The sequence below is a fragment of the Takifugu rubripes genome, chromosome 4 (assembly GCF_901000725.2).
Source record: "Takifugu rubripes chromosome 4, fTakRub1.2, whole genome shotgun sequence".
Taxonomy (NCBI): domain Eukaryota; kingdom Metazoa; phylum Chordata; class Actinopteri; order Tetraodontiformes; family Tetraodontidae; genus Takifugu; species Takifugu rubripes.
Window position 1 is genome coordinate 13,122,830 of NC_042288.1, and position 21,832 is coordinate 13,144,661.

At 46.1% G+C, this 21,832-nt stretch overlaps 2 protein-coding genes across 4 annotated transcripts; both read right to left on the reverse strand.

The window, feature by feature from the left end:
* Positions 1-303: 303 nt before the first annotated feature.
* Positions 304-13,638, reverse strand: c4h10orf71 (chromosome 4 C10orf71 homolog). Of its 2 annotated transcripts, XM_029834880.1 has the most exons (3): positions 13,536-13,638; positions 1,864-12,229; positions 1,405-1,567 (listed from the first exon to the last, which is right to left on the reverse strand). In XM_029834880.1, exons 2-3 carry the CDS (start codon positions 12,034-12,036, stop codon positions 1,535-1,537), a joined length of 10,206 nt encoding a protein of 3,401 aa, XP_029690740.1. In that variant the 5' UTR covers positions 12,037-12,229; positions 13,536-13,638; the 3' UTR covers positions 1,405-1,534. The 2 variants fall into 2 exon arrangements, with proteins under 2 accessions (XP_029690739.1, XP_029690740.1); XM_029834879.1 differs by having other exon boundaries at positions 304-12,229.
* A 2,396-nt stretch (positions 13,639-16,034) lies between these two features.
* drgx (dorsal root ganglia homeobox) lies at positions 16,035-21,320 on the reverse strand. 2 transcript variants are annotated; one of them, XM_029834973.1, is made up of 7 exons: positions 21,234-21,320; positions 20,908-20,991; positions 20,074-20,174; positions 19,638-19,739; positions 18,046-18,218; positions 17,709-17,821; positions 16,035-17,612 (listed from the first exon to the last, which is right to left on the reverse strand). In XM_029834973.1, the coding sequence occupies exons 2-7, from the start codon at positions 20,963-20,965 to the stop codon at positions 17,236-17,238; spliced, it is 924 nt and encodes a 307-aa protein (XP_029690833.1). In that variant the 5' UTR covers positions 20,966-20,991; positions 21,234-21,320; the 3' UTR covers positions 16,035-17,235. The 2 variants fall into 2 exon arrangements, with proteins under 2 accessions (XP_029690833.1, XP_003964191.1); XM_003964142.2 differs by lacking the exon at positions 21,234-21,320 and adding an exon at positions 21,079-21,214.
* Positions 21,321-21,832: the final 512 nt, after the last annotated feature.

A 21,832-nucleotide genomic window follows, 5' to 3' on the forward strand; every position in this document is an offset into this window, starting at 1 on the left:
CAGTGTGGAGGTTGACACTTATAGATCATTCAGTCAGAGTTTATGAAGCAAGGCAAATCACAATGCAGGCATTTAACTAGTGCAATCTCTGTAATTTGATGCCAGTAGGAGATATGAATTTATGTCACCCGATCTCTTTATTTTTGTCCCGCAGGAGTTTTCGCTGTGCATTCAGTTGTAATTTGTTTGGAAAGATTGTTTTCATTTCGAGTAATTTACGCCAAGGGTACATTTTATGAATCGAAAAGATGGCGATGAAAAGAAATGTGTAAAATGAAATGAACCTGCAGCCACACTGTTTTGTATTGCCACTGTTGTTTATTTACTTAACATCGGCAAAGGGACTTTGAGTGACACTGAGGTGGGAAACGATCTGCTTGAATGAAGTGTGCGTTCATCGTCCATGTCAAACTGTTCCATTCTCACCGCAACACAGATACATTATCACAAATCTCCAGCTTTAGAGATGGACTAGAATAAACTTTAAAACAGCAATAATCCAGTTGTCGGTTTCACCATTAGTATTAAGCTGCGCGTAAAACTCATGCATCACAAAGAATGAGAAACGTCGGATTTCTCCAGCAAAGCAACGATAATAACATCTAAAGTGCAACTGCCAGTGTTGCCAACTGTTGTTGTTCTATTACATCTGATAGCATCATTTCTGCTGAAGTGACCAAGCAATAGTCAAACACAAAGGAAAAAGCTTCTAACATTCAAAGTCAAATGGAATGGTGAACTTTTCTGTGACAAAAAGTTTTAAGTTACAGCAGCAACTTTACAGCACAACACAGCTTCTACCTTGAAAAGGTCCTTTACAATGTATTTTCAATCTTTTATTGAACTAGATTTACATTAATTGTAACAACCCTCTCACCAGTCAGATAGCTCCATAAAATCCTCCAGTTCACTCATGGTTATTATGTCACGGGACCCACACTGAGAGTGGGCTGAGTTATCGTTTTTGGAAACCAAGCTTCCTGCTCTTTGGCTGTTTGCATCAGACTCTGGGAACCGCTCTAATGTGTTGTAATTCCTGTCTAAGTCATTAACGGTGTCCATGTATGGCGTCTTCTCTGATCTGTAGTAATGCTCTTCGGGGTCCTGTCTCATTTCGCCGGCAGCAGGCGCGCAGCTGGTGTTGTCCCTGATAGGCTGTTGGTCCTGGTAGAGGGTTCCTGGTACTGAGGACCTACTGTGTGGCACGGTGCTGATATCTGCTGGTTGATAGCCTTGTGGGTACCGATGGTACCCTTGATGAAAAACACCGGTCTCCACAGTGGGAGGGTCCTGATGGTGCAGTTTGACAGAGTGAGGTTGGGGTTGAGGCGGGTTATATGGTTGCTGGAGCTGGGATTGGGAAGGCCTCCTGGCAGACTCACGGACCTTGAGCTGAACATACCTTCCCGTCTCTGGGTCGAAAAACGTCTTGGTTCTCACTTGAACGGGCATGTCCACCATGAAATACTGACCTGACCCGACATCTTGTAACACCTTCCGCTGGGTGAGCGGGTAGGAGTTGGGGTAGCTGGACTCAAACTGATACTTGGCCACTGGAGCTTGGTGGCTAGTATGATGGAGAGTGGGAGAAGATGGAACATTAGCAATTGTCTTTGGAGCATTAGCATGAGTCACAGTTCCAATAGCATGAGGCGAAGCAGCAGGGAGGGAAACAGAGGTAGCCACATGGGATGAGGCAGCCGGCACAGAGATGGGACCAGTGGCATAGGCTGTAGCAGGGAGGGAAGACTGGGGCTCTGTGTGGGAGGAAGGCAAGCTAGATCCCTGCTTTGGAGCATAAGCGAGGGAGACAGGTGGGGAAGAGTGAGGGGTAGCTACAGCAGTCCTGCTGGAGGACTGTACCTCAGTGGAGGAAGCAGAGGGCATCACAGAGCCTTCAAGAGGATTTTCCACTACAACTTTGGACAACTCCTTCTTGATCCTCCGAGTAGTCAACCTTTTCGCCCTGCGTAGTGCTTTCTCGCTCTTTGGAGGGACGACTGGAGGCTTCCCCAGAGAACGAGACATATCACTGCTGAAGCTGCAGGAGGATTCCGGTCTCTCATATTCATATAGCGTTCTGACATCAGCCAGGTCTGTAGCGCTGGTGGCAAAACTCTCCACATCCTCTGACATGATGCTGACGACAGAGCGAGAGTCATCTTCGTCCAGGGCAACGCTCCTCCTGCTGTAAGGTCTGTAATGTTGGAGAGCGCCTGAAGAACCCTGTGAAGAATATGCTGATGGGAACGAGTCTTTTATTGCTGCGAGTCTGTTTGACCCGGTGTCAAGATGGAGAGGAGTTACTGTGCGGCTTCTCAATGCATCCTGCTCCTCCTCCAATTTCTCTGAACCAATGGGGGAGACACCTCTGAAATCATCTCCAAAGCTCTTATGGAAACGAGGCTTTACCGACTTGACGAATGAGGACCCTCTAAGAGTGTTATCCTTTACCCTAAACATTGACGGCTTGTTTCCTAGAGCAGGAGAGGAAGTGTTTGACCGAGGTAGCGATGGAGCAGGAGAGGACGGGGCCTGCTGTCTATAAAGCTTAACATGATGGTCCCCAGTTGATTCAAGAGCTGATAAATGGTTTCTGCGTTGGGGAGGTCCAGGGGAACACGAGCGCCTCTCTCTGGCTTTCCTTTCTGATGCTGCTGAGGCGATGGTGTAGTACTGGAGGGCATCTATCAGCTGTGAAGCTCTTTTCTGCTGCTCCATTTGAGCAGCTCTCTCTTTTTCTATATAAGCTGCTAACATTTCTCTCTCCCCGTCAGTCTCTTTCACAGTGATCTCATGATTTCTTTGATCTGACATCTGCTCTTGTTCTACTCTCTTCTCGTCTGTCACTGCTGAGTGCCTCTCTCCAAGCATGTTGCTGCTGTCCACTTTGGCTTCCGCTGCTTCTCTTTCTTTAATTATTGTTTTCTCTTTATGAGCAACCCTCCGTTTGTCCTCTTCCTGTGCTCGCAGCCATACTTCTCTATTTGGTCTATCATCTGTCTTCCCTTCAATTTGGTGCTCCAATTCATTCTGAATCTGTTTTGTTTTCTTCTCTGATGTTTGAGCACCTCTTCCCTCCTCTCTCCCTTTTGTTTGATTTTTCTCACCAACAGATATATTTGGTTCATCCTGCCTTTGTTGCTTGGGAAAAGCAGTTCTTTGCTGTTCCTCTTGTGCAGATCTTTGCAGTTTCTCCATCTCAGCAGCTCTCCGTAGCTGTTCTTCTATCACAGCTTTTCTTTGTTGCTCCCCATCAGCTTTTTTACTGTGCTGCTTCTCAGGTGGAGCACTATCTAGCTGCTCTTCGATTACAGCTCTTCTGTGCAGTTCATCCAGATGTGCTGTTTTCATCGGATGCTCTTCTTTTACAGCTGTCTTTTGCTTCTGCTTCTCCTCTACAGCTCTTCTTTGCTGCTCTTCTAATTCTGCCATTCTCCTCTGATGCTCTTCATTTGCAGCTCTCTTTTGTTGTTCCTCTTCAGCAGATCTCATTCTTTGCTCCAGTTGTGCAGCTCTCCGCTGCCGTTCCTCGGTAACAGCTCTTCTTTGCTGTTCCTTAAACTCAGCAGCTCTCCTTTGCTGTTCTTCTTGAGCAACTCTCCTTTGCCGAGCCTCAGCTTCAGCAGTCCTTTTCTGCTGGTCTTCCACAGCCCTCTCTTGTTTCTCTTTATCTACTGCAGCTTTGTTTCGGTGTTCCTTTTGAACATCTTGTCTTTGCTGCTCCTCTGACTGTTGCTTTTGTGTTGCAGCTCTTCGCTGTTGTTCCTCATAGGCAGCTCTCCTCCTGCGCTCCTCTTGAACTGTTCGTCTCTGAAGCTCTTCCAGATGCGCAGCTCTCCTCTGCTGCTCTTCTTGAACAGCTCTTCTTTGATGCTCCTGTTCTGTAGCCTTTCTTTGTTGCTCCTCTTGAGCTGTTCTCCTTTGATGCTCTTCTAACTGTGATTTTCTTAACTGCTCCTCTTGAGCAGCTCTCCTGTGTTGCTCCTGTTCTTCAGCTCTCCTTTTCTGCTCCTCCTGAGCAGCTCTCCTCTGCTGCTCCTGTTCTTCAGCTCTCCTTTTCTGCTCCTCCTGAGCAGCTCTCCTCTGCTGCTCCTGTTCTTCAGCTCTCCTTTTCTGCTCCTCCTGAACAGCTCTCCTCTGCTGCTCCTGTTCTTCAGCTCTCCTTTTCTGCTCCTCCTGAACAGCTCTCCTCTGCTGCTCCTGTTCTTGAGCTCTCCTTTTCTGCTCCTCCTGAACAGCTCTCCTCTGCTGCTCCTGTTCTTCAGCTCTTCTTTTCTGCTCCTCCTGAGCAGCTCTTCTCTGCTGCTCCTGTTCTTCAGCTCTCCTTTTCTGCTCCTCCTGAGCAGCTCTTCTCTGCTGCTCCTGTTCTTCAGCTCTTCTTTTCTGCTCCTCCTGAGCAGCTCTTCTCTGCTGCTCCTGTTCTTCAGCTCTCCTTTGTTCCTCTACTTCAATAAAACTTTGGTGCTTCTCTAATAGTGTGTCTTGTGCTGCATGAGCAGCTCTACCCTCCTCATGCTTTTTCAGCCTGCTCCACTCCTCGTTCTTAATTTTTTGCTGTTCCTCCTCTTGTAATTTAGCTCTTCTTTTGGCTTCCTCCAGTGACCTAACTGCTTCTTGTTGTCTTATTCTCCTCCTCTCTTCCTCCATCTGCTTTGCTCGTCCCTCTTCTTCAGCTCTTCTCTCTGCTTCCCTCTGTTCCTCCCACCTCTGTTTGATCAGAATAGCTGTGGCCTCCCGCTCTCGTGCTCTTCTCTCCTCTTCTCTCTGAGCAGCTCTTCTTCCTTCTTCCTCTAGAGAAGTTCTGCTTTCCACTATCGTTTGCTTAATTTTTATCTCTTCAGTTTTATCCTCCACATTTTTTCGAGGAGCTTGCACTTCCTTTGGGTGATTTGCTCCTTTCTGCTTGGTAGTAGTTTCTTTCTCTTCACCCCTACATGTTTCCTGGCTTTCTTCTTCACTCTTAGACAGATGACTTCCATTCATCTTGTCATCGTTGTCCATTTGTTTCTCATTTGGTTGTGGGTGAAGATGTTGGTTTAATTTTGGTGGTGGTTCAGTTTTTGACTCACAGTCATCAAGATTCCGAGTTTTATCAATGTGGTTTTCTTTTGTCACAACTGTGTTTTTCTCTTGTTTTTCTTTGTCTCCCAGTTTAAACATGCCGGTCCTTTGGTGTTCTTTTTCCGTGATGGGAAACACCAAAGGTTTCGACTCTTTCTTCACTTTTGTTCTGATCTCTGTCTTACTTGGCAAAGTTCTCTCCTTCGCAGCAGGCATCTGTGGCTCAGCTGTGAACACTGGACGTCTGCTATGGCGAGACTGTATTAGAGGAAAGAATCCTTCTTTTTTGTGGGGTGGGAATTCCTGGATAGTGTTTTCCCGTTCTTCTGAAACAATGACTTTTAACCTGGCGTAATCAGCGATGGCTGATATCTCAGGGATTGTGGAAGTTCTCTCTTTTGTTTTAGGTCTGACTTCTTGCTTTTCTTTAACATTTTCACTTGCGAATTGACTTTGCGAACTCTGTCTTTCCTTTTCTGATGAGCTGGGTCGGTGTTGGGCTGAGATGGGAGCAGACTTGCCCACATCTGCCCTAGTATTTCTGACGCGCTGCATCTCCGAGGGACTGCCACCCTGCTTTAATGGCACGGTGTAACTTGTTTCCCTCATTTTTGTTTCCATGTTTTCATCTTCTACGTTTTCTGAACTAGATTCCACTGTTTTCATTTTAGCGTGTTCCAATGCAAACGCTTCATGTTTTCCTTCAGTGCTGACAGCTGCTTTCTTTAATCCAGGAAGATCCCGTTCACATACCTCTTTGGGATTTTGGCTACTCTGTGGTTTGACATTTGTTTCTGTGACCCTTTCTATTTGAAAATAACCCCCCTCCATCGGTTGGATCTTTGATTCACTCACTATTTTCTCACTTCTTCCAGCGTTTTGATCAGTGAAGCTTTTCAGTAAGTCGGGCATGTTCTTCACACTGGATGATATGTTCCCTGATTCTTGACTGTCCTTGATCTCCTCACTGCTTGTGGGAGTTCCATCGTTTGTTTTGTCTTCAGTTTTTAAACCGTTCCCCTTTTCTGCGTAGCCACGATCAGGATCATCCTTGGCTTCTGCTGGCACCACTCTTATGGCGATGCTGCCTATATGCACCTTCTCTTCTAGCTTATTTTCTTTCATGGACACCTCTGGACATTTGTGTTTGTTCACTGTCCCTAATAACTGATTAGGACCACTTTCCTTGAATGATGTCACTGTTGCTACGTCGTGTCTCTGTTCGGCCAGTAGGGGTGATATCTGGCCCAAGATGTGGAGGCTCTCAGATGGATTTACGACCATTTCTTCCTTCCGAAACAATTGGGAGTCAAATTGTTTTTGAGTTTCAGCACGACAGTTATCATTTTCATGGGCTTTTTGAGGGAGATTTTTCTCATCGTGCTTTAATTCATCTCCCCCCTTGGTTTCTCTTTCTTTGGTGTCCTGCTTGTAAAGGTGGGATTCATTTACATCTATAACTTTAGTTTTAGTCAGTAGAGAGCAGGACGGCCCTTCCTCAGTTAGCAGCTCTTGCAATTCTGTTTCCATTTGGGGTCCTACAGAATTCCTCTGCTGCAGGTTAGTGCATTTCTCCTGGACATTTTCAGACACAGTGCCTGATGTATCTTTCACAGTTTCAGGACGATCATTCGTACCAGATCTGGTTTGGTCTGCTTTCATCCTAGAATGGGCGTCCAGTGTGTCGTCACTTTGTACACTTTCATTCACTTCTCCTCCAATGCTGGGACGGTCGGGACCTGTCTCTGCTGAACCGGGCTCAGTTTCAGTGTTATTCTTCCCCTGCTTGTTGCTCATAGGCGGCGATGTTCTTTCTCTCACCGTCACCATTATTCCCATAATCTGCAAACTGTCGTCAGTCGCTGGTGTCTCATCCTGTCCCTGGACAAATTTAAGCGAAGGTCTTGAGTCCTCCTCAGCTGTTTCTCTTGGCTCAGATTTGGAGTTTTCAGCTTCATTTGTCTTTAATTGATCCACATTCTGTTGATTGGCTGCTGAAGGAGAATTTTGCACAAGGGCCTTTTTCTCTTCTCCAGGTATAGCTCCATGAGTTCCTTCCTTGATTTCATCCTTGTTTTGCTGCATGTGCGCTTCACATTTTACTGGTGAATCGATATTAGGCTTGTTCTTTTGGAGTTGATTTCCATCAAAGCCTTCTTTGGTGTGAATGAAGTCACTGTGCTTTGTCAGGATTGGTGTTTCAGACAATTTTATGTTGCTGGTTTTGGCTTCTTTGGGGACCTCTGAAGGACTGATGAACTCACTGATGGGTGCTGCAGACTGAACTGGAACTGGAGCAGAGCTGGTCGATGAAAGAGACCTGAGCGGTTTCTTCTGTGCTCCTGAAGCCTCCATCTGTTGCATCCTAACTGTATTACTGTCATGTTTGTTAGACATTTCTTGTGATGGGGACCTCTTTGCCTCCGGGTTTTGACTAACTCCCGTTGACTTGGAAAAGGCTATGGATAGAAACCCATCTGGCTTGGCTAAGCTTTCTTTAATGGCTGAAATCTCTTTTTCAGCATAAGCTTTTATCCTGGAAGTCAGAATCTCCTGCTTGGTTTGGGCTCTCTCTTTATGGGACAGAGATCTGGAGGGGGTAAGATGTGGGTCATTAGCTGGACCTGAACTGTGTTCAGCAGATTTATTTTTTCTATCTAGAGGCACTTTAGCCAAATCAGAACCTCCCTGCTTTGAAATGTGTTTTGGAGAGTTGCATTTTTCCAGTATTTGAACACTGCCATCATTCACTTTGTCGACTAATAAATCATAATCATTAGACAATTTGAATTCTTTGGATGACTCACTGTAAACATAGGGAGTTTCTGTCCCATCACTGGGTTTTAAGCTGTCTGCTTGCCTTTTATTCTCTGTTTTAACTGATGCAAATCTGGTTTTAGGACTGTCTTTATCTTTTGAGTCATCATCTTTCCTCCTCTCAAATTCATTAGGAGATAAAGATCGGGTTTCGCTGTTATCAGTGGGCAATACATTTTCTGCAGCAGACATTTTATTTTTGTTCATTGAAGCTGTATTTGTAAAGCCGTATTTCTGTCTAAGTCGCTCATAATCATCAGGCCCAGAATCAGCTTGATTTTCCCTGCTGACAACAGCCAAGTCTTGGCTCCGTTGATGATTTTGTGCTGCCCCTTCCTGATGTTTCTGCTCTTCCTTTTTATCAAGATTCGCCTTCGACGGATTTTCCCCATCATCCTTTGTAGGAGCTGTGTTTCTGGCTTTCTCCTTTTTCTCTTCTCTCATTTTCTCCTTTATTTTAGCCAGCTCTGCTTTAGCTTTAGCCAGCTCCGTCTTAACTTGCTCAACTTTATCCGGCTCACTTTTCAACTGGGGTGTTATTTTCAGTTTTACTGCAGGTTTAGTGCACATTTCCAACATGTTCTCTCTGTTTACTAGCAATGCTTTAGCCAGCTCCAATTTTTTATGCTCCAACCTTGGACTCTCAGCCTTTTTCGCCACTCGGTAGCCTTTCTGTGTCCTAGGTTGTTTTACTCGACCCTCAGGAATGAACTCGCCCTCATCTGCTTTGGTCTTCTCATGTTCTCTAGTCCCTGAAGTGTGTTCTATTTTTCTGCTCTCTGCTGCAGCTTGTCCTGCTTGAACATTTTCCAGTCGAATTAGTTCCACCTCTCCTTGCTCTCTTTCCTGTTTCTCAATGACTTGCTCTGCTTTTAGAGTTTCTCTGCAGGAGTGCTCAGTTTGAACTTGTTTAGCTCTTGTCCCTTCAGTCATCAGACGCTCCTCTTTCAGCCTCTCTGCTGCAGGATGTTCTGGGTTGACCGTTTCACCCTGCAGCTCTCTTCTGTGTTTGGCTCCTGTTTCCCCAGTAACATGTTTTGGCTCCTCTCTTGTCTGTTCTGCCTTAGTCTGTTGCTCTCTGGAACTTTCTGACTGGTTCTCTTTCATTTTCTCGTCTAGAGCGTGTTCTGTGATATCTCGTTGTACTCTCTTGTGTTCCTTCAGTTCCCCCTTTGTCTGTCCTGCTTTGACTTTGTCTGAACTGGCCTGCTCTGCTAAAATTATCTGATCCTTCTCTGCTCCGCGCTGCACCTCTTGAGCCGTGTTCTGAGCCTCTGCCAGCTCTGCTTGGGCGTGTTGTGCTTTTCTGTGTTCTGCTGTGGCCTGTCCGGCCTGACTGTGCTCTGGCTGGTTTGCAGTTGCGGGGGCAGATGCATTGTCCGGGTTAGATAGAGGCTTTTTCAGCGTTTCCTGTTTAAACTGTGGTCTACTTACTGTAGCCTGGAGACTCTGCATTTCATTGCCCCGTCTCTCATCTCCCCCGTGCACGAACATGCACTCGTATTTGCTTAAGTCAAAGTTTTGTTGGTCTCCACGGTCTTGATAATTCTTCATCCAATCTTTACTCTCATTTTCATGTGGGGTGTATTGAAGTGCCTGCTTGTCCTCAAAGATTTCATATTGCTGCTGCCTGTATGGACGTATGATATTTAGAGTATTTTTCGCTCCATTCTCCCGCAGCTCTTTTTTCTCCATTTCGTGATTTCTGCTTTGCTGATTTTCCCCACTCCCTCTGTCTTTCTGTACTTTTAATTCTTCCTTCATCACGGCTGCTCTTTGAGACTCTTGTGCGTGTTTGTCTTTTTCCATTAAAGAAGTTATCTCTTGTTTCCATGGAGAGATGGCTGTTTTCAGGCTGATATTTTCTGCATCCTGGTTGTTTGCCTGCCTCCACCTATTCTGCGAGGACGCATTACTGTAATTATGCTTCACCTTGGTGGATTCTCTTCCCACTGTTTCATTAAAATGTTGCTCAGGATTTGCTTTACTTATTAAGTATTCTCCAGTTTGATTGTTGTGAGAATTTGCCCTTGGTGTTTCTGCGGACGTATAAGAAGCTCTGAGTCTGTATCGGTCTCCTCCCTGAGCTTCTGCATTGTTCCTCATTGCTTGTTTACAGGGAGTAAAAGATGAGAAGTCTTCATAGAGATTCTGTCCATTAGGCAGCTGGCTGCTGGTGCAATTTTCCACCGTGAAGCCAGTAAACCCAGGGTGATGAAGCAACTCGCCTTGTGTCTGATAATCACCTGTATTTTGCAAAAATTGACCTCTGGGTTCTTTGGCAGCCTGGGAATTGAATGGTGTACCAGAAAACCCAGTGTTTTGACCCTGCTTTACATACTGCTGTAATACAATATTTGCCCCGCTGAAGTGTTCTGCTGAAGACTGCAGGACGTGTGGTGGATCATCTGGGATGTCGATCACAGCGTCTCTGGGCTCGTAGATCACCTGCTGTCTGTTTTTCTCCAGTGTCTCCGAGGCCTTAAATTTGTTTGGGCTGTAAGTGCTTTTCACTCTCTTCCTGTTGTCTTTGAGGTTGAAGAGAAGACTCGTGGCTCTGGATTTGTAGCTGGACATTCTGACATCAGGAGTGGCTCCCCTGCTTTCCGCTCGCACTGGGGGGTGTTCCACGGGCTGCGGAGAAGCTGGGTGCTGCGTTACCGCGGATGTCACCACTTCTTGGTGTCCGGAAATAAAAGGTGTGTCCAGCTGATTAATCCTGAAGGGAGTCGTGCTGGTGTGGCCGCTGACAACTGTCGGCACCTCTGTTTGTACGTCGTTGCCATAAATTAAACTATTATGGCTGATGAATCCATCGAGATGGTTTGTCTGCATCCCGGCTGCGATGCTTTGCTCTGTCATCATTTTGAGTTTTTGCTGGAAAGCTTTGACGGAGCTGATGGTGTCCTGGACGCGCCGGGACATCTCCGTGGCAGGTGAGGCCGTTGATGGACGTTGTGGCGGGAGCCTGTTCCAATGAGGAGGGTGACCTGCCAGCTCAGATTCACAACGTTTCTCCACAGACACAGATTTCGGCGGCATGGCGGTGTGGAAAGCAGTGGGAGGAACCATTGGTGGGAAGTTATTCCTCAGATATCCGATATCTCTCTCCTGAAAGTGATAGCGCCCTTGAGGTCGGGATTCCATCGAAAGATTTCTGTACATGGGCGTCTCGTACCACTGAGAGAACTCTGAACAGTTCAAAAACCCAGAGACGTCTCCGTGTTGGAGGGGAAAGTGGTTACGATCCTTCCAGACTCTGAACGGACTGAACTCACTGTGAATAAAGACATTAGAATTACAGTTGACCTGTGTGGACACGCTGTGTTTGCTGTGGGGGGATCTGGTAAAAGGGGAGTCAGCATTCCCGCGAGCCACGGCTGCCATTCCAGACGAGTAAAGGGTTGGATCTTTGAATGAAAACGGGCCCGTTGAGGGGAGCTGACCACTATGAAAGGTTTGCTGGTGCGACGTTGACAACTGGGCGAGATCAGTTTGGATGCCGATCAAAGCTGACCTGTCCCAGACACCCTGGTCATTCCACTCTCTGTATTTACCATCGCTTCCTGCCCCGTCCATGTATCCTTCAGTGTTGAAAGCCTGGATGAGAGAGGAAACCCGAGACCGGCTCCTCCTTTGCTGTACACTGAACTCTGTCGCTCCATTGCTGAGGGATGACGGTTCCATGTTCCTCGGGAGTGCTTCCTGTTGTGAGGGGTTCACAAAGGAGTGCTGGAATGTGGCAGAAAGCGGTTCACTTTCCCCATAGAGGCCGCACTGTGGATCTCTGTGGACCTGAGCCTCGTACATTCCTCCCCGCATCCAGTTCTGTTCATACTGCTGCATCCTGAGACTGAAGCTCTCCCGTGCGGCTCTTTTAATCTCCTCCCTCTCTCCGTCTGGGCCGCCCTGACTGAAGGCCCTCTGCCTTTCGCTCTGAAAGCAGGGCGAAGACAAATTGAGGTCGGAGTCATTGTAAACAGCCTCGTCTCCGATGCAGAGACTTCTGAATGCTCGATCTGTCAAATTGCTGACTTCGCGGTCGGTTTCATCTGGAAAAGAACCAGTGCTCGAAGCATCACTGAGGGCTCCGTTGCTGTGTTTTCTGCGTCCGCGGCTCTTCCGGCTCGAGCGCCGCTTCTCCACTGAGGTCATGATAAATTGCGAACGACGACCTCAGTCCTCAGCCGCTCAGTCATTCATAAAAAACAGATGTCAAAATTATACAGTATGCTTGGTGGCGATTGGCCCAGAGTTTCGGGCAACAGTCAGAAAACTGTAAAGATTCCTAAGTGGTACTGCGTTCACTTTGACCTTCTTCCAAAAAATCCTGGAATTTTCTGCTTTCCTACGTGGAGAAAAAGACAAGAATCAGCCCAGGCCTCAAAGGTAATCACATAACTGACAAGTAAACATGTTTCTTTTAACTGTTTATCTATCATCAGATCATTTGTTGTGGGGCTTAGCTTAAAATTGTTGTCTTAAGCAGCAATGTTCTGTATGTGGTTCTGAAAACAGTCCTGCAAATCCTCCTTCTCCTCCTCCTCCTCCTCCACACTGACCTTCACACACATGTTGTGCATAAAACTACTGGGTACAGCAATGATAGACTAACGGGAATTCTTTTGGGAATAACACACACACACAGACACACACACACACACACACCAGCGCATGCACACAAAGTGTGCAAATATATTCATTGTGCATATTCCATGTAAAAATCTTTCCATCAAAATCAACAATAACAGGCTCATTTTTGCTTGTTTCTCATTTATCAACACTTGACGAATAACATAAAATGACTTGTAAATCTGACGCCACCAACAAGTGTTGTGTGTTGACAGCGCTCCGTTTTCCAGCGCTACCAGTCACACTCATCACTCGCGGTAACTAGACTCCATCTGCGGAGGCCCTGCTGAGGTGCACTGGTCATCCAATGCATCTAAATACACACTGCTGGATATAAAGCATCACCAAAATATAAGCTTATAAATAAAATATTGCTCACCATCTCTGTGATAATCTTTCTTCCAGTAAAGGGAGAGTGGCCCTCTAATTGACTGCACTCCCTCTGCCGCTTTTTAAATAAATCATTTGTATGTTTAGAGACGATAAAGTAACGTCATGGCTGAGATGGCTCATCACCTTTCTCAGGATATCCAGTAGTTCAATAACAGCTTCTGGAGCACGCTTCTTGTCCTTAAAATGATTCATTTATACAATATATATTCTGCAAATATTAACTTCAGGAGCTACAGAATACGCAGATCTCGGTATATGGAAAGAGCCGTATTCTGGTGTCAGACTCTCGGTGTGATTTCTGAGTCTTGTTGCGTGTTTATTTTTGTCCAGTGACTGGCGCAGGACTCTAACACCTGACACCAAGAGAGGCCTCACTTTTTAAGGGGTCCTGTAGTTTGAAATGAAGGGTGAGCAGCACCAAATCCTTCACTTGTCACAAATCAGGCCAACAGAGAGGATACGGTTAAATACAAGCGACCGCCACTTTGATTAAATGGAATTACGTCAGTTGTCTCTTGCAGGATTGATAAAAATGTGTATGTGCACCTTCTAACCATGATAGCTGCATATAAAAGATTTTTCTGGAGCTCCCACTATATCATAATAATAAAATAAAAGTGGGTCCTTACCTTCCAGGTTTGCTATCCATAATTGAAAACTCAGAGAACTTCCTCTCTCCTCAAAATCTCTGCTGATCTGCCCCTTTCCGCTCACCTCATGGAAGCCTTCTTTGGCAGCTCTGCCTCTTTTTATTGACATCAGTCCAAGGCAGGAGCATCTACGTAGTCCACTGTCAAGATTTTGAGCATCTGACCACTGGCAGGCGGCAGGACACGGGGCAGGGGACCAGACAGAAATAGAGGCGTCGTCCCAGGGAGAGCGTCCACCATGCTGGACAGAATGAGGTCTTCAGCTAGCATGTAGATCTGTGGAGATCCTTTGGTGTCGAGTGTCAGGCGGATGAAACAAACAGCCTCTCAACTATTTATAAATCTGGACAGCAAACTCGTGGCTCTCGGTGTGTCACACTGGGAAGGTTTTAGAGCCAGCAGAGGAGGTGGATGGGGTCTCAACCAGGACGGATGGTTGGGCACCGAGGAGTTGTAGTTTGAGTGGGCATAAATAATGACACTCTCAGCACCAACAAGTGGCTCCTGGTCACCTCCCATAAGTTCTGATCCCCACACAATGGCAGGCAGCTTTTTGTTGGCTGCAGAACTTTGTAACCTTCACCTCAGTCTGCCTGGTGCTTTTCAGCATGGCTGTTGCACTCATGCATTAGGGCAGCACGTCTAATCTCCCTGGCTACAGGCCGACTGAACCCCCAACAGAAAAGGCCATAAGGCAGAGAAAGGGGAGGTGCCCATTTCAGCCCCCCATCCCCCCTTACACCCCCCCCCCCCCCCCCCAGCCTGCTGCTATAATAGGAGATTGCTGCAGCAGATAGTTTCCTGGGAATCTCAGTGGGTGCAGGGCAGGGAGTGATGGACACACACACATGGGCCTTAATAGAGACACATGTGCCCACACAAACAGACCCACAAATACACTCAGATGGTTTTTTGTGTACGGCTTGCTAAACTATGGGAAAGGCTGAGGTAATCCCTTTCTAACTAATCTCTTTCCTCTTCTCTAAACCTCCAACCACACTCCCAACTATTTTTTTCCAATTTCTCCCCCCAACTGGACTCTTCTCCACTGCTCACATCCATCGCTTGTTTCAGATCTCAGACCCTTAGCACTCAGTGCTTATTAAAAATGTTTTTTATTAATGAAATTTAATTTGCACAAGCCTCCCTCAGCAAAAATAACTCAGTGTGCGTTTCTCCGGAACACTCAATTTTCCCCGTGAAGTTTGAATCCAGCTGTGGACAGTCTGATTCATGTTCGCTTGGTCCCTCTAGTGGACGTTTAAGGAACTGACTTTAAACAAACGATTGGATTCACTTTTGACAGTTTTGTTTTGACTCAAATTCTATGATCATAATTGTATTGTGAAACTAGTATGGATTGTCACATTGATCACACTGAGCAGGCTCTTCTGAGTGCTGAGTAAGGAGGAGAAGAGCTGTGGTAATGTGGTGGACATCAGCTGCATTAAGAGATGCTCCTCTGTGTTGTCTCCTTTTAAAGATTTTCCTCATTGATTTTAACTGATTGAGCTATTGGTCAGCTCTTACAGAAGCGAAGCTGCATGTCACAGCCCCTCATTGGACAGGCACTTCCTGTTTGACTTTAGGTCTTTAAAAAGTAAAAATATATATATATAAAAAATTAAGCATTGCCCCCAAAGTCAAGCAAAAGAATTGTGTTTAAGTCTCCCCCCTCCACATACTGGCTCTTTCTATGTGCCTCATATTGTCTGTGGATGAGTGTATGTGCACTTCCTCCTGTTTCAGGACATATTTCCCCACATCCCTGCAAAATATTTCATTACTGCAACAAAAGAAGCCCATTAACTGCAGTGTAAGAACAGAGTTCAACTGTTGTCCCCTCATATTCACCGTGTTTGTCTGCTTTTCTGGCTGCTCTCCAGCTAATTTGATATAACAATGCTCCACAAAACCGCCTCAGGACTTTTTTTAGGTGACAGAAATTTATCAATGATGCCACATGCACAGCTGAATGTCAACACCAACTTGACTTGTTTATCAAATATTAAAGCAGCGAATTATGGGCACCATGCAGAACTTAATGATGATCGGAGTCATTATAACTTCAGCTTCCTTTGTTTTGGCTAATGATTAAATTCCACAGCTACTGTATTCAATTTTGGAGGGAATGAATGTGGGGTTTTTTCCAGGGCTTTTGTTTGAGTTGGCTGGATTCCCCATGACAAAATTGGCACTTTTTGGGAAAAGGGGCCGATTTGTATAAGGATATTGTGTTATCACTGGTGAACTTGTGTGGGGGGGTTAACATCTTTATGCTCTCCTGTTTGCTTGAAACAGAAAAATTCATCATTTTAGGGGATTAGAATTTTGATAATATTACGTAAGGTATGTACCTGTTCTTCAAATTCATTAAAAAGGAGCCATAATTGCTCCATTTGGTACATTTTGTCTCTATTTTATGCCATGAACGATGTGTGTTTTATGAAGAAATTTGATCTCATAGCACAGCAGGTACTGAAAGCATCACTTTATTGGAATATTTGTACAGTACGCATAACATGCACACAAATTGGTGTAGAAAATAAGAGCAAGCTGTACCCACGTACAACCTGGCACGACTTCTGACATTATCTCTCTCTCCTGTGTCACCGGGGTGTCGCCTCATCAATTATTGAGCCAGTACTTCTTGGTAATACATAATTTCTTATCAATTATTCACGATAATGTGTGTAGTTTACTTAATTGTGTTACTGACTATCCAAAGTAATTTCCTGAAAATCCTCAAGGACACAAATTGAATCAGCCCAACTACTGGTTGTGTGCTCGGCAGTAATGCTTCTCAATCTGATCCGCTGATTCCCACCGATCGGGGATCCGTTGATACACGTAGTACACGCCGTAATAAACCAGCATGGGAGGAATCCAGAGGTGATGAGGTCATTTTGAAAATGGAAATTCACTCATAATACACGTAAATTGAAGGGTTTATTAAATATCCTTGAAAGGAGGAAGAGGAGTCAAAAAAGTAAATAAATAATAAGATTCGTGGCTGCTGCCCCTCTCCTGGCTTTAAGGGAAGTGATCAATAATGTATCAGAACAGATGGGTGCAGCATGAGTCAACATTTAATTGTTTTAAAGAACATGTGACAACAGGGCCGGTGTGTTCCCTGTCTCTCCATGCTACACATGTGCTAACAGAGGGAAGAGGGCGACCGCCGTCGCCGCCACCTCACCAGATCCGCTTCAGCCTGGACATAAACCCAGTATTCTGTACACATTTACACTCAAAATGGCTGATTCACATTAAAGTGCACTTTCACTTTAGAACAGAAGTCAATGGAGGAGTGAGCGAACGATAGAAACGTTACGTTCCCCTGAATCCTCGCAGTCGTCCTTTACGGAATGCATGCATTCATGTTGTCTTCTTTTATGAAAACTAAACCTCGGGTTATTTTAATTCACATTTTTAAGCAAGTCCAGAGACTCAAAAAAACACACTTGTGCTTCTACAGGAATATGAAGCCCCAGATGTTCAGCCAGGATCATAAATAATAATTTACTGTTGCATCCATACAGGCAGAAATTAGAAGAGTCCTTCCCAGGCTGGTCTGGGGTCAGTCTGTAGTTGTGCTTGGTTGCTCAGGGGTTGTAAAGCAGGAAGAACAGGCCCGACCACACAGATTTAGCGTCCGTCCAGGTTTCTGTGCACGGCTTCATTTTTTCTCCAGTGTGTCCTTGGAGCAGTGAGGGTGTTTGTCAGGAATGCTGCCCAGGACTTGGACCTTGGCCGGACTTGGACTGGAGCTGTCCACCGCTCTTCCGACAGCTCCGGGCAGCTCGATGGGAGGACCCAGCGCTGGCCTCCCCACGGTGGCTGCACTCACGCCTACTCCAGACAGGACTCCGACCCCGGCGCCGGGCCCAGTCGCCGCGCTCAGCAGGTTGGCGGACTGCAGAACCGCCTCGGAGTGCTCGCGAGCCTTCATGCGCAGGGCGGCCACGCTGGCGGTGCGGTTGCCCTGACAGCCGTAGGGGGGCAGGAAGGACAGACCCATGGGGTCAGAGACACAGCAGGAGCACAAACCATTACCTGGAGATGAACAAAGATGGGTGTTTGGTGAAGGAAGTGAAATTAGCTTAAAGCTTTTGTCATTATCATCCTCCTTACTGCTCTATGAATACACACCTTTGAGAGTGGCGACTTGCGACAGGGCCTGAGCGTACGTGGCAGAGTTGAGGAGGGTTCCTGGTATGCAGGAAGGGAAGAACGGACCACTCGGACCCACCGTCCTGTTGATGCTGTGGACCGCAGACACACTTCATTCAGTTATTAAATCAAAACGCCAATCCTGCGATCGTACCAGCGCTCTCAAAAATGCCTGCGTCTGCTGTGTGACAGCGTTTGTGCACCGAACAGTCGTTTCCCGGCTCCCTTCAGGAGGAAGACGAGCGCGATCCACAGAGCCGTTGGCATCGTGGCTTCCCAGCATTTCCTCTCTGTTTGCCTCCTGTCCTCCGCTCACCTCTGCTGCATCTCCAGCGGCTCTTTCTGCTTCCTGCCGTGGTCCACGGGAGACTGAGAGTTGATGCTCCGGGACGGAGGAGTGCCCTCGCTCATCGGCTCCTTGCCTCCCTCTGCGTCTGTGCTCCCCCTCTCCGTCTTCCTCCACTTTGCTCTGCGGTTCTGAAACCAAACCTGCGTTCAAAGACAATTGATTTGACCAAACGGGACACATTTGCACCTCTAATCTGTTTATTGGATGAAAGCAATTAAACTTCTTTTGCCGTTTAAAGGCATCACTTATTTACAGCCGTCCCAAAAAGTTCACCGCTCGCACAGCTGAGGATACGGAACCGAGTTCCAGCGTCTTAATCGAATGAAGGTCACCGCTTATAACAACATTTAATTGAGCTATTTTTCATTATCATATTTTAATGACTTCCCACTGACAGTTGTGCTGCCCGAGAGAGAGGCAGCCATGATGAAGTCGTTTATTTCCCTATTTAGTGATTGTTTGACAACATCAGATTCGATTAGGACTGGGTTCTCGCAGGCATTAATCATGGTGTGTGAATAGAGGTTAGACTCTGCATGTGCTCCACATCCTCTTCTATTGTAGCGGAGGTAGAAATGATGTCAACAGCCAAACAAAACACGTGCATTCATTCGGCATAAAAAGGACAACATGTCGGTGGCTGGACAACAATGCAGCCAATGGACTTATCTCACCCCTGCACCTTCCAGCTAGAAGTCGCGCCCCCCCATACACACAAGCCTCTCTGAATGGGCTATAATTGCTCCATTAATCTCAATTTGCTACGTGCTCTTAATGCGGGGGAGGCCCATTGACACTTTACAAAAAAGAAAAAAAGAGGGGAAAAGAGGGAAGGGGGGGCGACAACACTACAACAGGAAGGAAATTTATTTTCTAATAATAATGTAAGTTTAATATCCCTGCATACTGCCGTGGATTCATGTTCAGATTTAATAATAGGAATGTGGTAATCGGATTAGGAGGAGAATAATTTGTTTACAATCCCTAATTTACAGCGCAGAATTCCATTATCAGCCCCGCCATTGGGTTTAAGCGATAGTAAGATGACCCTGGGGAACAAAAGGCAAACTATTATATTTCCCACAATTAGATCTGCGCACACAACAAAACCCAAAAGCGAATCTGGAATGCAGGAAATTACATACAGGACACATAACTTAATTACATCTGGCCAAGTTTATAACGGCGCATATGTGCGGGGCAGGAGCGGAATATAAATTGGCAAATTTAAGGTGTTTTCTTTTCCTGCTTTTGTTAGAGGGGGGATGACAGAGAGAGCTGGCCTGCAGAGTTTTGCCCTCTTTTGGTCAAAAGCTGCTTCGAGCATCGCGGAGATCCGCCTGGATGATGTATTCTCGCTTCCTACCTCTGAGACGCGGACAAATTAGTGCAGAACATTATCGCTGGTTAATTATGAATGACCGATTAATCAAGCTAATCTAATATTCACCATTACGCTGATGTTATTAAAGTGCATCGCCCGGATGACAGAGTGGCTTCATTTACCCTCTCTCCTGTGGTCAAACGTGCCCGGGACGCGTTTTTGTGCGGCCGCCTACCTGCACTCTGGCCTCGGTCAGGTTGATCTTCATGGCCAGCTCCTCCCGGGTGAACACGTCCGGGTAGTGGGTCTGCGCGAAGACGGCCTCCAAAGCCTCCAGCTGCACCACACACACGCCAGAATTAACCTCTCTTTCTCTCTTTGAAACGTTTGAAACGTCTAAATAAATTATTTACAAGCACAACAATATCCGAATGATCTTCAACCTGACATTTAGTTTATACATAAAACTTAATATCATTTTACCTTCGTGAGATCGTATCTGATTGTCTTTTATTTTCAAAGATGTATTTTAAAAAAAATAATCTGCTATTTAAATGGAAAGCACGCACACATCTGTCCAGGCTTTTTTTCATTTCCAAACTCTGTTTTGTTGGACATGGTTTGATTTCCTCACGCGTGTCTGCGTTATTTGTGTGTTTTGAGCGTCTTACCTGTTGCAAAGTGAACGTTGTTCTGTTTCTGCGTTGTTTCCTGCGCAGAAATCCGTCATCAAAGTCCGCCGGGGCGTGGCTGCCAAAGCCGCTGGAATTCACTGGAAGAAGTTGGTTCCAGAGAAATTAGGCCACAAACAAGACCATGTTTGAATCAAAAGAAATATACATAAAATCCCGCTTATAGACTTTAAAAACTTGTCATATACATGTAAATTCTAAAAAAAAAAAAGTAATAAAAATAGCGCATTGGGCGCGTTATCAAGCGAACATTAAAGAGTTGCACGTTTGTGTGTTTTTGCTTTAGTTGCATGAAACATTTTGTCCGGTTGTCTGAGTGGAACCAGGACGCACAGAGAGACGTGACATGTGTGCCTGGGATGGAGCGCGTAAAAGCCCCGGAGCCAGACCCCCATGCGCCTTTCACCACTCTGACAGGCAGGACCAGGAGGCAACACATCCAAATCTTTAGAGTAATTTCAGACAAGGTGAAAATATCAACGTCACTAATGCAAATATTTCCGTTGAGCCTTCAGCGCGCAGAGTTTACGCTTTTATAAAATCGGAAATGTTCTTCTGGTATAATAAAATCATTTAATAACTCGGATTCGAAATTTCCCTTTCTAGAAACATATTTGGCAATTAGTCTGCATCACTCCTGTTTTATTATCTAGAATTTAAAGGGGAAAATGTCTCTTCGGGCCTTTCCTCCGACGTGAGCGCTCAGTTCACAGCGGCAAAATGGAGGAACTTTTACACCACTGAATGAGTTTAAAATAACCGCCAGATGTAACGCGAAAAGCTGCTTCTTGAAATGCAGAAAAGAAGACTTACACGTGTTCGAGCGGCAGCACTCCCCGTCGAGCTGGGGCGGACAGTGAAAGTAGAACATCCCGGCGCGTCTCTGCAAATCCGAACCTGCAACACACACAAAAGTTTCAGTCCGACGCCTCAGATCGAGTGATCGAGTGTAGAATCACCATCAAGATACGCGGAAATACACACTGAGAGAACTTCTCCTGCCGCAGGACTCAAAGTTGTGAGACGGAGGGCGAGAGACGGAGAGAGAGACATAGGTATAGAGAGAGAGAGAGGAGAGAGAGAGGAGAGAGGGAGGAGAGAGGAGAGGAGAGGAGAGGGAGAGGAGAGAGCATCCGTACCTGCAGTAAAGGGTGCTGATGTGAGAGAAGAGGCTGCTGCACACTTCCTCTGTCTGGGAGTGTCCACATCTCTCTCCTCCTCCTCCTCCTCCTTCTCACACACACACACACACACACACACACACACACACACACACACACACACACACACACACACTGGGGTTGGGGGGTGACAGAGACAAAACCATGATAATCCGATTAGGACCAATTACGCATGAGATTCTGCCACATCATTTGAAAGCCTTAACACTCCGCAGACAGTTATACAGTTAAGAGACATATGGACATTCCCGAAGAGGCAGAAGGGTGTGTGTGTGTGTGTGTGTGTGTGTGTGTGTGTGTGTGTGTGTGTGCCCATGGTGGCAAAGGCAGCGCTTCTCTAGTAAAAAAAAAAAAAATCATCACAAAGTGATTGTTATTCCAGAGTCAGACATATTCCCCAACCATAAACACGCGCACATCGCCGCTGCACTTTTTATTTGGTTCTTTCATATATTAAAAAAAAGGAGGATGACTACTTTTGGGTTTTAGATTGACTGTCGGGCGGGTTAATTGCTCGTCAGGGTGTGTTAGGGGATCCACTTTACAAGGGCTTGCGC